This window comes from Hylaeus volcanicus, chromosome 5 (genome assembly GCF_026283585.1).
Source record: "Hylaeus volcanicus isolate JK05 chromosome 5, UHH_iyHylVolc1.0_haploid, whole genome shotgun sequence".
Lineage (NCBI taxonomy): Eukaryota > Metazoa > Arthropoda > Insecta > Hymenoptera > Colletidae > Hylaeus > Hylaeus volcanicus.
The window spans coordinates 28,167,640-28,183,458 of record NC_071980.1 but is presented as its reverse complement, the minus strand read 5'-3'; the positions used below and the strand labels follow the sequence as shown (position 1 = coordinate 28,183,458).

Here is a 15,819-nt window from a genome sequence, read left to right as displayed (position 1 = left end):
AATGATCAGTCCGCTCGTGGAGACGCATTTTCGACGCGAGGACGTGGCGCCACGCTCGAGGAAACGTTTACCGGGCGGTGGATCGATCCGTCTCGATTCCTCGAAGAATACAAAAAAAAAAAAAATTAGATCACTGTACAATCCGCGCGTCTCGACCAGCGTGGCGCTTACGTCTCGTTTCGTTCGCGTAAAACAGTCTATCTTTTTGATTACAAAAGGCGAAACATTATCGTCGCTTTCTCCGTTCGTTAGAGAGTATTATGTACACCGGTTACTTAATTATTTACATTTCGAGTATTCTTTCATCCGTCGATCGGCTCGACGATCGAAGCGGCAAGTAAAACAGTCGTATCGTACAAAAATCTGAGACAACGTCGTCGCGCGATCGCCTCCTTTTCGTCGTTAACGGGCTTAAGTACACTGCGCGTATTCCACGCGAATGGGATTATATCTACAATGATCGATAACCGCGAAAACGAGGCGCTCGCCTATGTATACGTATATATGTATATATCACGAGGGGGATAAAAAGAAATTTGCACCTTGGCGCCGACGACGATTCCGTCGAAGGTCAGTCAACTTAGAGTCTCTATTTTATACACTGCACACTGGAATCACACGATTAGCTCGAGTCTACGCACTCCGCGATCGATACGGTTTACTAAAGTGTCTCTCGCGTCTAATTTTAATCGTCTAGGCAGCCCTGAATCAGGGATGGGCACGTTCGAATGGCCCTGAAGTACCACTCGACCCGTCGAATATTAAATACATCCGTAACTTGTACTCAATGATGCGTCGAATTGCTTAGTATTCAGCAACGAATACTTATATTCACCGACGAATATATACATAATTGATTTAGGTTGTGCGCTAACCATCCGACCGCAAGCGGAATACAAATTAGCGACATATATATATATTTCGAAGTGCATCCTGCCCATTCCTGCGGTACCAGCACCCAGCTAGACATTCAACGACGATTCGGAGGAGCCCTCAGATCCTCAACTCGGCGTCGGTAACTGGAATCCCTCTGTTGGCGCTTTGACTGGACCTCTGCGTGGCTGGTGGTACCAGAGGACTGATGCTGGGACTCCTGGTGGCGAGAGGAGAGAGGGACGGAGAGAAGCTGGGACTCAGGGCCGCCGAGGGAAACGTGGAAGCGTCGTGACTGATCGGTGACCTAGGAAGAATGCCTCTGGCCAAGGCTGGGGCAGCCAGCGACCTGGGAGCAACGGAGGTCAACAACGGCGGGGGTGGAGCTTTATGTACAGACTTGGTCTTGCCGCTGCTCCCAGAGTTTCCGCTCTGAACGCTGGCTGCGTCGTCCTTCAGCCTCGCGATCTCGCTGAACACGTGGGCCAGAGGTTGATAGTGAGGACCCCAGTCGAGAAGATAGTCCCAGTTGTACGATCCCGTGAGCTCCTCCTCGCTGTGAACGATGGAGCTCAAGGAACCGTTCATCGACGGACCTCCAGGCACCTCCAGGCCCGACATCGGCCTTCCAGGCTCGCCTATCTTCCCATAAATCAGAGTGGCGATATCTGCCTCGGTGGCAGTTTCGTCCTCGAACAGGTGCAGGCTGTCGAGAGGCAGAGCTTCTGGCGGCCTGCGAGGCGTGCCAGCAGGAGGATCGACGATCCCCAACCTGGCCAAGTACTCCTGAGTATTATGCACCGATAGATCGCTCGCGGAGTCCCCAGTCTGTTGGCCCTCGTTGATCATTCGGATTTCCTCGTCCTCTCCGTCGTCCTCTGCCGAACCTCTGCCGGAAGATCCCGACTGATCGCTGCCAGACAATTCAGAAGTGGCTTGCTGTTGTCCAGACTGACCAGAGGTACCGTAAGGTGGTATCTCGTCGTACTTCGGGGGCGCGAATTGACAAGACGCGCCACCGTTTCCGCCGTTACCATTTCCCGAGCCTACATTTCCGGCTGCGCCTACTCCACCCACGTTTCTGATAGGAATGGTGTCGAACGCGCTGGGATCCACGTAGCTGTTGGATGCGGTGGCGTTGCTCTCTCCATTCAGGCCCGGTTTCGTACCTGGTTTCTTGTGTCTTCGGTTGCGAAAATGGAGATACAGGAAAATGGCGCCGAAAGCAACAACTAGAAGAAGAAGAGCGATCAGTAAGCCCAACGCCCAGTCAGCGAGACCTCCACCAGCCGCGACGGCCATGTTGGAGCCACCGTCCGTTGGGGTTGCTAGCGCCGTGGCTCCTCTGGCCTCGTTGATGTCGTTGTCCTCCGCCAGAGTGATCTCCACCATGGTCATGTTCGATAGAGAGCCTTGTCTGCCAGAGCTGGCGCTGACGAATAATTTCGACGACTCCTCCACGTCCAAGTCGATGTGCATCAGCTTCTCCTTCACGATCAATGCTCCAGTAGTCCTGTTCAGCTTGATGTAAGGATGCTGAGAGGTCAGCTGATACACCACCCGACCGTCTGGTCCTTTGTCGCGATCCGTGGCCGTCACGTGGCCTATCACAGTGCCAGGGACCACCCGAGTGCCGCTTCTGATTCCGAATCTGTACATCCTCTCGGTAAACTGAGGATAGAACTCGTCCCTGGACTCGATCTCCACTCTCACCCTCACGGCTGCGGTTCGACCTCCCGTATCCGTGGCTCGCAACGTGAAGGCGTATCGATTCCTCAGCTCGTAGTCGAAGACAGCCCGAGTCGTCACAGTACCCGATTTCGCGTCCACCGCGAACAGCTTCCAGCTGTCGTCGATGTCCGAGAATCCAGTCGCAGCTGCTGACACGATCGAGTAGTTCAATGATCCAAAGATACCACGATCCAGGTCAGACGCTCTAGCTGAGAAAACGGTAGTCCTGATAGGTTCGTTCTCGCCGACGAACTCCAAGTATTCAGAGACAGGGAACTTGGGAGAGTTGTCGTTGACGTCTTCCAGACGGATTCGAAGCCTCGCCAGCGCGCATAGAGGAGAAACAGCATCGCTGTCGCAGGCCATAACCACGAGATTGTAAATCTCTGGCTCCAGGTCGCAATCCAGGGTCGCGTTCACCAACACAGTACCCGTGGTCTTCTCCACCCGAAAGAGGCCACCGTCGTTTCCAGATGTAATTTCGTATACCAGACTCGCGGCAGGACTTCCAGCGAGGTCGTCGTCCTTGGCGCGCAAGGTCGCCACTGTGGTCCCGCGGACTGCGTTTTCTTTGATCGATACTTGGTGAAGCTCCTGGAGGAAGCGAGGGTAGTTGTCGTTCACGTCATCCACGGTGACGATCACCGTTACTGGTTCGTCTCCCACCAGGGAACCTGTTGTCATGTTTTCGTTCTTGGAGCCCAGTCTCAAAACGTATCTAAAAATGAGAGTTTGCGTTACAGTGGATCCGAAATTTTAGTGGCATCTACGGAATCTACTCTACAGGACCTAATACAAAATCGCCTGCTATCCTACATGACATATGCATTACGAATCGAATTGTTCGTCCTTACCTGTCCCTCGTTTCCCTGTCGAGTGTTTTGGAGAGGATCAATTTGCCCCTGGACACTTCGAACGTTCCGCTGTCGTCGCCTGCAACGATGCTACCGTCCAATAGGTCCACGTCGGACAGCCTCATTAGAGTGGTACCCCTCAATGAATTTTCCTTCGTCGTTATCCTGTACTCCTTGCCAGGCAGGGAGCTCTTCAGGCTGCTCAGTCGCACCACGACCGAGCACACGGACGACGCTGGTGGTTTGCCGTAATCTTCGGCCACGACGACCAGCTCCACCTCTTTGGGCAGTGGTCTTGGTATCGCTGTACGATTAACCGTCAGGACACCGGTCACAGGATGCACAGAGAAGCCCTTGGTAGCTGTCAGGATATAGTATCGCACGCGGCTGTTGTCCTCCGTGAGGTCGTCGTCGGTCGCGTTCACCGTCAGGATTTCTTGCAGCTCTCCGTGTCCCTCTGCGTGGAAAAAAAAAATAACAGATGTTTAGACGGTTGCAGCAATGCTTGGGATTCGGTTCGGACACACTTTGACGTTCTACTGTTGAAGTTAAAGTAATGGAAGGCTTTCTAGATGCAAGTTTAGTTTTTTAACGCCCTGTTCAAGGTCTGGCGCAGTCGTTCGCGACGTTCTCCCGTGACTCGATCGATGTCGAGTCGCGTGAAAGCAGCGAGCTCTCGAAGACGAGCGGCCAGGATCGATTTTCGGCGAATGTACACGAAAAGGGTCCCGGGACAAAGCTTGGGAGATCACGGGCGCGAGGTCAAGTACCCTCCTGCCTCTTTTTGTCGGTGGTACGTCCTCGAGCAGCACCACCGCCACCTTCGGTTCTTTCTTTTCTCGGTAAAGGAGGAGGATAAGCCGTCCTGACATCGGGCTGAACGGAAGTATGAAATAATAACCAGTTGTATAAATCGCTCGAGCGGCCGAGCCGTGGGGCCCCCAGCTCCGTTGCAGCGTACAAAAATCATTTCGATGCGTTTCAAATCGTCGGATAACTCGGCATTAATGTGCCAAGCTCCGACCTAAAGCGTGCAAGGTAGACAAAGAGGGCCAGCGTGGACCAAAAGAGAGAGAGAGAGAAAGAGAGAAAGAGAGAGAGAGAGAAAGAGAGAAAGAAAGAGAGAGAGAGAGAACGCGAGCGAGGGAAGGGCGGAGAGGCTGAAATAAAACTTCACGGACGGGCAGCCCTTTGGGGATGTCTGCGGCTGAGGTGGTAGGACGACCTCGTAGTAGAAGGCGGAGGGGGGAAGGGGATCTTACCCGAGAAGTGACAGGTACTCTATAATTATTGCGAGGTGCGTATGACCGCGGAGTATGCGTATTCGCGTCACGACGCCTTAGCGAGACGAATTCTTATTACCGGCAGCGAGAGAGTAACAATCTCCCTTTCCCCTCGTTTCATTAATCCCTCCTTCTTTCCAGAATATATTCTGCCTACACCGGACACTTTAATACGATTTTGATAATCGCGGGATTAACTCGTCCCCCCTTGTTCGTTGATCGCGATATAAACGATCCGCGTGCTCCGTCGGGAGACATCGAAAACGCACCAGGTCGAAGGAAATTCGTCTCCCTTTAGCCTCTCTCTCGCGGGCTTGATCTCGCGAGTAATACGAAGATAAAAAAATATATTCTGGAAGCTCGTGCCACGTTCTATTTGTAGAAAATAAAGTCCGCTTCGATCGGGTGTACAGCATCGTCGTAAAAAATTCGCGAACGCATCCTCTGTTTTGACTCCGAGAAAACGTAACCCCTTAACCGGTTCCTGCGGGCAGATCGACGTATGCATACGTTATGGGATTCCCCGTATCTGTAGACGCGTCGATATTGAAACGTGCAACCCGCCTCGCGAGCTTCTAATTATTATTTTCACCTTTCGCTCATTACCGGGAGTGACCCGCGGTATAGCTCGACAGCTTAGGAAAGATCACCTGCGGGAGCAGGTCCGAGCGTGGCGAAGATGAGATTCGTTGATGAGGCGCGGGGCTGCTTGGTTAATTGAGTTTCACAATGTTTGTTTAGTTTAGTTGGTTCGTTTCTTGGGATCCAGTTGTCGGAAGATCCAGAATTTTTGCATAGTAAGGAGATATCGATGCAGACATCGATGATTTTTCTATGCATTCTTACTAGTACTTTCTTTTGCAGCTTTGAAATCGCCCTGTTTCACCCTCGAATCAGCTCCTTATTTTTAACTAAATTCTCTCAAAGGTCGTCGGTCCCATTGCAACTCTCTTTCTCTCGTTCAGGTACCAGCGGCGTTATCGATCAGCTTTGCGCAAGATTCTTTTTTTCTCGGGTCTCTTGCATTGTCCCCTCCGTCCTTCTTCGGCCGTTTTCACGAATCCACGTAGCGAGGGCCGAAGAAGAGACGAAAATAAGAAGGAGATGCAAATTCGCGAGGCCGTCGCCGTGGGAGCTCCCCCCCTTTTCGACTCTTTCCACGTCCACCTCCTGCCAATCCGGACCCTCCCTATCGCCCCTCAGCCGCCCACCGAAATGCACCATTAGGCGCGGGCCTATGTATTTTTAATAAGTTTCGAGAGTCTTCGAAGCGGGCGATCTCGGCCGGCGGTTGCAGCGAAGGCGGCTTTTCGGCTGCCTCGCAAACGGTGTCCTCGCGTTTATTTATGTGCAAGGCGTTCGCAATTCTCCTTCGTTCCCCCCCCTTCTCAACCCCTTCAACCCGACACTGTCTCTCTCGATCCTCGCTTCCCGTCTTCGAGGATCCTCTCGGTCCTCGTCTCCTTTCCTTTGCTGCTCCCTTCAGCATTCGGGCAGCTAGCTTTTCATCGGTCCCCTTGCCCTCATCCTCTCGCATTCTGTCATCCAGCTTTCTTTTTCTTTCCTGGCCTCCCTCCGCTCGCTGGTCGCCTCTCTGTCGCGTGCTTTATCTTGGCGCGGTGTCAATTCGAGTTTGGAACACGGGCAACAGGACAACGCGTGTCTACTAAAAACCAGTTTTTAAACTCGCGTTTATTTCGCGCCGAGGGACTCGCCTCGGGGCCAGCTCGACGTTGCTTGTCATCCCCCTCTTTCTATCTGGCTCCCTGGTCCACGGTTGCGAGGATCTCTTAGACGGAATGTCGATCTTATAGACGACCCTTCGATAGGAACGATTAGAAGCAAGAAATTTACTCCGATTTTCTGTTATCGACAGCCTCCACGATCATATAATCGAATCCTGGCGACACTCTTTCGAGCATCGCGCCAAATATTAACGGTGTTCGTCGATGTCCCTATCCACTTTTCCATAATCGATTCAACGACACCCGCTACAAGCCCCAGACTATACTCCAGCCAGCGATATTAGCGAGTATCAGATAACATCAGCTGAATTCTTGCAATCCCGATCCTACCAACGCGGAACGAAATAAGAAATCAAATTCCCGGTGTTGTCGAGGATACGGCGTTCCTCGACTGGGGTTAAAAACCCTAGAATGGCTGTATCTTACCGCCTAACATAATCGTCGCGCGTTCGAACGTCGCGATAACGATCCACGGATTCCGAGAGGTCTCTGTCGGAGTTACTCACCTGGCAGGGTGGCGATGTACGCCGACTGCTGGAACCGCGGCGCGTTGTCGTTGAGATCCGTGACGCGGACTATCAGGTCCGTGGTCGCCTCGTGGATGCCATCGCTGGCGATCACTTGGAGGCTGTACTCCGATCGGGTCTCGGCGTCGAGACGTCTGCGAAGAACGACCTTGCCGCCGAAACGATCGATGCTGAATGGGCCTGGATTGGTCACGCTCCCGAATTGATAGGTCAGAGCTGGAGAGCTATCCACGTCGTTCGCAGTAATAGTCTTCAGCACTGTACCAACAGGTGTAGCTGCATCAAAAAAATGGTATCAGTTACTTTAACGGTCGCTGAAAATCCAAGGCAGATCCTGTCGAAGAGTCAGAGGTTACTTTAGGAAGGACATCCAAGACTAGGTGACTATTCCGACCATTAGATATATTATACGCATTTTCTTCGTTTCCTGTGTCATTTCCCATGGAATAGATTTCCATATAGGGAGAGGAAGGTCGTTTAATGGGAATCGAGGCACCGTTGATGAACCGTTGTTTAACCGCGACATCGAACGGCAGTCGGTTTATCGTCGCACAATGCCAGACACCGTTGTTACTGATGAATGGCGTCGTTATGCGGCCCAGCCCTTCCCACCCGTGTCTTTTTCTCCTCGGGCAAAGAAGCCACTTTGTCACTGGTAGACGATCATTCGCGATACATATATAGAGCGGCCGGACGGCGCTCTTCCGCGAACTTAAAGACACTCGAAGGGAGTCGCGTTTAAAATGCATCGAATCCCTACTATCGGCTCGTTTTATCTCGCTCGTGCTAAGAAGAAGGCGCAGCGAATCCTTCCAAAGATTCGTACGGAGCATCGTAGGCGATAATCTCGAGCGTGCCGCGGGCAAATTACGAAAGGGGAACGGCTGGACCACGGTAGCCGAGGTATATTGAAAACAGCAGCTCGGGATAAAAATCTGTCGGCATTGTCCTCGCTGGGAATTGCAAAAATGATTAGGATGAGTCGTTCCACAACGAAACGTTGATAGCGGAAATTGGGGGTCTTGTTGAAATTGAGAGGTGAAGTAGTTCCGGTAAGATGGGAGGGAGTATAAGTCGTTATTATGGAAAGCAGGACTGAAATGATCGTATCTAGCAAAGAAAAAGTAAGAAATATCGATCGATTGACTATTTGGACGAGGCTTGGCATACGGATGGAACACTAAAAAATATCATAGAGCGACGTGCTGCGAACGGAGCCAACACCTGCGCCAATAAAAGAATTATTTCGCCAAGTGATGTGTCCAGTTGGTTCTGATGAGGACTAACACGTAGCCACGTCCGCTCGTAAATTTCACAGCCGATCGTTAAAGTCGTGTAAATCGGTTTGGAGAGTGGCCACGTCCCGTGGCCGAGCTCCTCGAGTTCCGGTAGTGTTGTCCCGTTCGGAAGTGGAGGTATGATCTCTCTATTCGTAACCTGAACTCTTGGAGAAAATTCATCGCTGTCTACGATGTCTCGGCAGTAGAGTGCCTCCGTAACGGTATCATCGCGTGTAAGGACGTCGTGCTTTAAATTATTCCGCGGCGAAAAGTCGATAGCTCCTAGACTCGGAGTGTTCGAGGCCCGAGTTGGAAACTCGTGGTGAATCGAGCGGAATGCGCCTCGAAATAATAAATTCCCAGGGTCTGGCACTCGGTCTTCGTAAGTTATATCGAGTTAATTCTGATTACCGGAGGTCCTGGGCGTTCGCGGATCGGCGGGCAGCGCACGCGAATGCGATACGTCGCCTGCGTGTACTCCTTGTACGGAAAATCCGCTCGACGGTGGTCTACCATTGTTTCGATTTCTCGTGTCAGTGCCAGTTTCGGAACCGATTCGATCGATGCTGTCGATTAAATCCTCCTTCGACTGCGAGTGCGTGCACAGGCTCTGCTCGCGGTCGCGCGGTTGCCCGTGTGCACCGCTAGCGAGCGGACGCGGCGAGGGTCCCCCTCAGAAACAAAGGCGTGGGGCCTATCAAACATCGGCAAACCGCACCTCTCGTTTTAGGCCGAACGATAATTACACACGCCGCGTTCACCCTGGGATAATTAAAAACAATTACTGTGCGCTTCGCTAAAATACGAGCCGGTCGCGGGCTTGGGATAATTTCTCATGGGGGCTGCAGTGGTCGTCAAAAAACTTGCCAAAACACCTTTTTTTGCAGCAGAAATTTAAGGAATGCAGTCTTTAGTCCTTTTGTAATCAGCTATGCTTTATTTATATAGGTGATTGCCCTCAGGGACTGTAGCTATGTTCAATCGTAGCTACAGTACGGGTTTGGCAACCCCGAGGTACCCGAGCTATTACAGGGGGATCCATATTACTAATCCAAATGCAAAGTAATGTAAAGGAAGAATTAAATCAACGTAAAGAATGTACAAATTTAATTGATTCGACTTTGCATTCTTGCAAATTAAACTTACTCTCTTATATAGTCGCAATTTCTGTCGAAATGCGAACTCGACCGCGCGGATGAGAAAGAACGAAGAGCCTAGACGAAAGTGGTCCAATATCGATTGTCAAAAGGATAAGTGGCGCAATGGCGCGGCAGGTGCCTGAAAAGGCCGGCTCGCCTCCGGGATCTCCGTGGGCGCGCGTTGCGCGACGACGGTATTAAATATATTCTATCGAGCCGGCACATCGGGGATAGAAGTGGTAGCAGTCTCGTTTGCGCCGGAGTGAAGTTTTATGGTGATACAAATTAGATAGCGATCTCGCGTTACCTCCGTTGGCGCGCGAGTACGCGGCCTTTCGTGTCGAACGTTCTTAGAAGTCTCTCGCGAGGAGCGAGAGCTGAAAGGGAACACCGACGCCGCAACAAGAACAAGACGAAGGGGGAGGAAGTGGGGTGAAAAAAGGACGAGCGAGACAAGAGGAGGAAGCGGAGAAAAAGGGCCACCAGGACCAGAAGAAGTAAAGGAGAATTGCGGCGAGATGAGAGGGACATCGTGAACCGAAGTTTCGCGATGTAAATTAAACGAAGCGCATTCGATCGTCGAGGTCTCGAAGACTGGACAAGTAAAAAGACTATGTCGTCCGGAGTAGTTGAAACATCGCGCCAAGCGAAACTTCGCCCAATTACGAGCCTCGAATCTCCTTCATTATTTACCGCCATTTCCCCGCGACGTCTCTATCCTTCTTTGGGTCCTCTCGCTCTAGAGGTTTCGAAAAATGGAGCGACTCTACACAATTTCTGAAAGCCGTTGATTAAATAGATTGCGAGTAAATACCGACATGGGCCATGTTAGTATAGAGGCTGAAGGAGAGTGATACGCAGAATTCCAATTAGTATGCTTTATAAAGAAATACAATACAATAAATATAAAGATAGAATACACCTTTAAACTTATTTTATATATTTTGAAAAATTGATGATGCTAAGATAGTTGCCAAGTCAGTCATATTAACCGGTTAGAAAATTAGAAAAGATTCCGAACCACGACCTATACTTTTGCATATTCAATGCCCCCCTAACTGATACTTCTCGAGGGGCACGGTAGCGAGCACGAGGCTGGCCTGGCGCTTGCTCGTCAAACTCGGGGGCCACCTTCGGTGGGTGCCGTTCCATTGAATCGTATCTGTCAATGGGGAACAATATGAGGAACAGAGAGGGCGAAAAAAGAACCCGAGGAACGACACGTAGAGGAAAGAGCGCGAGCTACGCCGAACGAGCGTTCGCAGCCTGGCCTAAGTTATGCAGATTGTTCCGCAACAGTTGGACTTTAATGCCGGCATAAATCCTTTGCCACTTAACTTTATACTTGGAGAGTAGTATGCACTCCCACCTCGGCTACCCGCGCCTCTCCTTCTTTATTCCTCGTGCACTTTCTTCTCTCTCTTTCCTTCCTTTCAACTCCGTTTCTCGAGCCCCCTTTCGACCTTTCCCTTCGCGGTCGCCTCTTCGACCGATTCGCGCCTCGTACCGGTGCCCTAACCGATCATGCTTCGCTTTGCCACGCAGAAACGTCTCTTTTCGCGTGGTTGGATCGAATGTATTCAGAGCAGATAACAAGCAGAATTCGACTGATTTCGCTCGAATATGTGGAAATATAGGCTTTTGTGGAACCTAGATACCAACGATTTATCCTCAGAATGAATTCGCGCTCCACATCCAGAAAATGCAAAACTGTAGTCCGTATTTCTCGCGTGCAGCCGAGCTATCGCGAAAATCTCGTATGGGAGAGCCGCGAGGGTCCCTTGGGACGTCGAAAGCTCCTCAACTCGCGACATCTAACTTCCACTTTCCGTAAAAGAATCCAGGTTGTTGCAATCGATTCGCCAATTAGACGGAGGAAGAAGGTCATTTACCGATCGCCAGCCTCGCCGTGAAGGGGCTAATTGGAAATGACACAGACCGATGAAATACAAGGAGGCGTATACGCAATCGCGGCTGCTCGTAACTTGTTCGTGGGCGATTGTAAACAGCGCTAGCTAATAATCGGCTGGTTAACCTTCATTTCCGCCGTGCCTCTTAAGGAGGACAAACGCTGTAATTGGACTATACGACCGATGCAATTATCTCGGGTTGTTTAATTTCTAAGACACTGGCATTAACGTTTCATCATCCCCACCCCTTCACCTACTTCATTTTATTTTAATTACCACGAACCCAGCCGTTCGTGTGTCGAACAGTTAATGCTTACAGCACTTTAAAACTTACCTTCGGAAACGGAGATGATACTGTGTTCTGGAAACGTGGGCTGATTATCGTTGATGTCGATCACTCTGACGCTGAGGGCTGCGGTGCCAGTCAGCTGGGGATTCCCCTGATCCGTCGCTATGATCGTTAGCCTGTACTTCTCACGAATCTCGCGATCCAGAACGATGTTAGTCCGCACTACTCCGCTATAGGGTGGGCTTATGGTGAACGCGTTGTCTGGGTTCCCGTCGACGATGTGGTAGAGGATCCTGCCGTTCATTCCCTGATCAGCGTCGCTGGCCGATAGCTGCATCCAGGGAAAACACAAATTGTAAATTGCAGGAAAGATGTTTGAAAGAGTTGCTCTCTGCCAACTTAATAAATAAATTACCTTGACAACAAAGTCTCCCTTGACGTTTCCTTCCAGGACAGTCGCCGAGTACTGCATCTGAGTAAACACAGGCGGATTGTCGTTCACGTCGGACACCCTGACGACCACTTTGACGTAAGCCTCCAAAGGATCTGTCCCGGATGTCCTGGCCACCACAGTGAGGACGTGTTTCGAGCTCTCCCTGGGCTCCTCTTTGGACAGCTGGCCTTCCAAGGACCTTCCCCAGGTATTCGCGTGTCCATCCGCCGTTTGCTCGTCCACAGGTTTCACCCTCATATCGGTCCACAGTTCAGCGTCCAATCTCGCAGGATCGTTAACGCGCAACAGGCCAGTATCTTTGTCGATGATGAACGTGCCAAAATCGTTTCCGGACCCCAGAGAGTAGGAAACGTGGTGTCGTCTGCCATCCGACCGAACAGCTGTGACCTGGACCACTTCCGTGCCTGCAGCGGAGTTCTCTTGGATGACGACTTCGTACGTCTCGTTCTGAAACTTCAGCACGGGCACCAGGTCGATCAAATCTCCGACCTGCAGCTCGATCAGGCCCTTTGCACTTTTAGGAGGGATCCCCTTGTCTGTGGCCAGGACCTCCAAGTGGTAGGTCTTGCCGTTGTCTTGCGACAGGGACAACGCCGCCGTAAGGACGCCCGTGTTCGGATGAATTCTGAACTTGAGCTTGTCCTGGTCCTGCGGGAAGGAGTAGACGATCTCTCCGTTTGACCCTTCGTCAGCGTCCGTCGCCACCACTCTAAGGATGTTCTTTTCTGTCTGCGTACCGATCGACACCCTGGCACGGAAGGGGTACTCCGAGAAAACTGGGGCGTTGTCGTTGATGTCGCTGACGCGGATCTCGACGGGGATCGAGGTGCTCCTGGCGTCGTACTTGCCGCTGTCCGTGGCTACCACCAAGAAATTGTAGACGCTCTGTCTTTCGCGATCCAAGGGGCTGCAACAGAGGTGAAGATACGTTAATAGTTGTTGGGAGATAGAATAGATCTACCGATCCGTCAACAGTGTATCGACATTAAAGTATTCTATGTTATTAGCAGAAAATCCTGCTTCGTCGACAGTGCTCTCTCCAGGTGCCATAGAGACGTAACCAACCGTCAAAGAGGCTAGAAAAGAACAAAAGAAGAAAAAAAGCCGCAAACGAGCATCGCGGCATGGAATAGGGAGATCTATAGAGCGGAAGGGTGTCGCGAGGAGGCGCGCAGCGGCATACTTTTGCCGCGCGACAGCAGTGTGTCATTTCAGCGGGACACCATGTGGCATTTCAATGCATTATTTCAGCCTTGCAAAAAGCCAGATATGCAAAACCAGATCCCCGGTCGGACCACTCTTTCGCGATCCTCCGTCCTCGTCTCTTCCTCTCCGTTCTCCCGGCGATCGCGTCTTCCCCCGAACTTTCTCGCGCGCTCTCTTCGTCCCTCTTCGCCGTCTCGATCCTCTCGGTTCCCCTCGAGATCGGTAGCTTCCGTCGTCGCGCGCCCGTGTCGCGTCGCTGCTGTTATTGTTGCTATTGCTGTTTGCCGCGCGGGTAGGTGTGTATCACCGTTCTCCCCTTGTTCGTTCCCAGGACCACCCGGAAGATATACCCCGATTCGCAGCCCACGAGCGGGACCAGATCTCACGAGATCGTGTCGATAACGCGCCACGACGCCGGCGCCGGGGACGATTCGCCACCGATAGGCTAGGCGCGCGTTTAGCAGCGCAGCATTTTGTAAACGATGTAGACGATTTCGCGCGACACGTTTATCGCCTACCTGACTTATCCGATGAAGGACTGGCCGAGGAGGACTCGAGGATAAGGGTTCACGATGGTACGCGGTCTGTATTATTAAGGGGAAGGCTTGTTTTATCGAGGGAGGTACGATTCTTAACGACAGAGTATTCCACGATAGTATAAGGACATGTTTTATGGATAGTTCTATTTCCAGGGTAACCAAGTTTGAGTATTTGCGCAAAGCTTCGTGCTCTGAGGGCATCTACCTTTGGTACATTCCTAAAACCTCGTCAGTGACGTAGGCTATCGTCTGCTGATCGAGACAAACTACCACGATAGATGATTCCATCAGAAGCGTCTCTAATAAGAAATAAAATTTGAAAGACGCCGTGTGGCAAAGCACAGAGGATGCTGAGCTGTCGTCATTCGCGTTTGTAGCCACCATGTTTCCACTCTAAGCGAACGCTTGTGGCAATCTTCCGCTCTTCCCGTCCGTGACAGAGACAATGATTTGCAACGGGCACCGTGGCGCATGGTTCGAGGAAATATTATCCAGCATAATCTCGACGGAAGCGATTCGTGCCGGCGTAAATGAAAAAGGGCGAGCTCGTTTAATCGCACGACAGCGCCGGAGCGAGTCGACTCGCTCAAATCGTAAATAACTGCGTCGATCTCGCGCGCTACCGACTCTCGATTATTATTCCACGCTCGTTAAAGGTTATTACGTGTACCTACGTACGTTACCGTACGTGCGAAACCATTATCGGGGCAGGGGGACGGGTTGGCAGAGAGGAGGACGGGGGTAGGGGGGACCTGTCGGTACTTATCGGCGGAGGCCACGCGAATTCGCGCAGGGGTCTCGCGTGACTCCTCGAAGCCGCTAATAAAGACAGAGTTTGCCGATTCGATAAATTACGCCCGCCCTCTGGCTCTTATCGCGCGGTATCTGACGGCGGAATGGGGGCAAAAATGCCCTGGCAATTGAATGTTACCGGTTAAACGGGCGCCAGTTGAATGGGAACAAATTATGCATTCAAGCAGCGGCGCGAGCACGAGCGAAAAATTCACCGCGATAGTATAATTAGATTAGAATTAGCGAGGGCGATAAAGACGTTTGCCCGCGCGGTTCAGCAAACGGCGCACGAGCGGGAAAGTGTCCCGACTCCCGATCGCTGTTGTCCTTAGGGTGATTACCTTCCTTGGAAATTTCCTCGTTACCCTTCCCCGCGTGATTTAACCCTGGCTGCTTAGAAAGAGGAAAACTGGAGGCGGACGGCGGTACGCCAAGTCGATGCAGCGATTCCTCGAAGCGTAGGTATAGCTCACGGCGACGGGGACGCTAAATTCGCTCGGTAGCGGCGAAAATGCAACCTCCCCCGGCTTTCGTGCGATTTAAGGCACGAAACAGCGGCCAGTGAGCCGCCAACAGCGGATCCGCAGAGTTATGGTAATGGCGAACGTGGATTACACAAGATCGCCGTGCACGATTAAGGCTTCCGTCACACAAACAAGCTAACCGCCGCCACTTTCCGTTTAAATCCGGCCCGTTCTCCGGATTCGAACAATCGTCTATTGACCGATAAATCGGAATTAAAGATGCAACCAGATGCGCCCGGCAACGAGTTCCCGGACCCGGGGTAAATTTCGAGCCTTTCTAACGATCGCCAGCTTGCTACAGCACGAGAAGTACTTGCGCGTTGCCAAGAGGGAAAACTTGGGAAAAGTCTGCGAACGAACGCTGCCTCGGTCGATGGAATCGTAGGACATCGACTTCGTTGCAAAACTTCGTTGCATTCGGAATGTTGAGGTGTTCGTTTTAGTACAAGCTAAGTAGCAAGGAGAAATGAGACCTATGTAGTCAGCACCTCATAGTATCGTGGTAACTTTAGTATCGTACTAACTTTATCGCAAGAAATTAGAAAAGAAACCAGTCATGGGTTAGTCAACTATTCAAGGATGATCCTTTCATATGAAAAGCTATAAAGGAATTCAAAGGCCTAGAGCTAGGTTAGCGTCAAACATATTTCGAGTAACTAGTAACGCAACGTGC

The 15,819-nt window shown here is 51.4% G+C and overlaps 1 protein-coding gene across 1 annotated transcript in view; it reads right to left on the bottom strand.

Annotated features, from left to right (window-relative positions):
* Positions 1–55: 55 nt before the first annotated feature.
* The window catches only part of LOC128877548 (protein dachsous), a 126,791-nt gene continuing 111,027 nt past the window's right edge, over positions 56–15,819 (bottom strand). The window contains exons 14-18 of the mRNA XM_054124936.1: positions 12,047–12,992; positions 11,677–11,962; positions 6,993–7,289; positions 3,459–3,915; positions 56–3,322 (exon numbers count right to left, since the gene is read on the bottom strand). Of these exons, the coding sequence (XP_053980911.1) occupies positions 994–3,322; positions 3,459–3,915; positions 6,993–7,289; positions 11,677–11,962; positions 12,047–12,992 (4,315 nt within the window). The 3' untranslated portion in view covers positions 56–993. The remainder of the gene's footprint in view (positions 3,323–3,458; positions 3,916–6,992; positions 7,290–11,676; positions 11,963–12,046; positions 12,993–15,819) is intronic.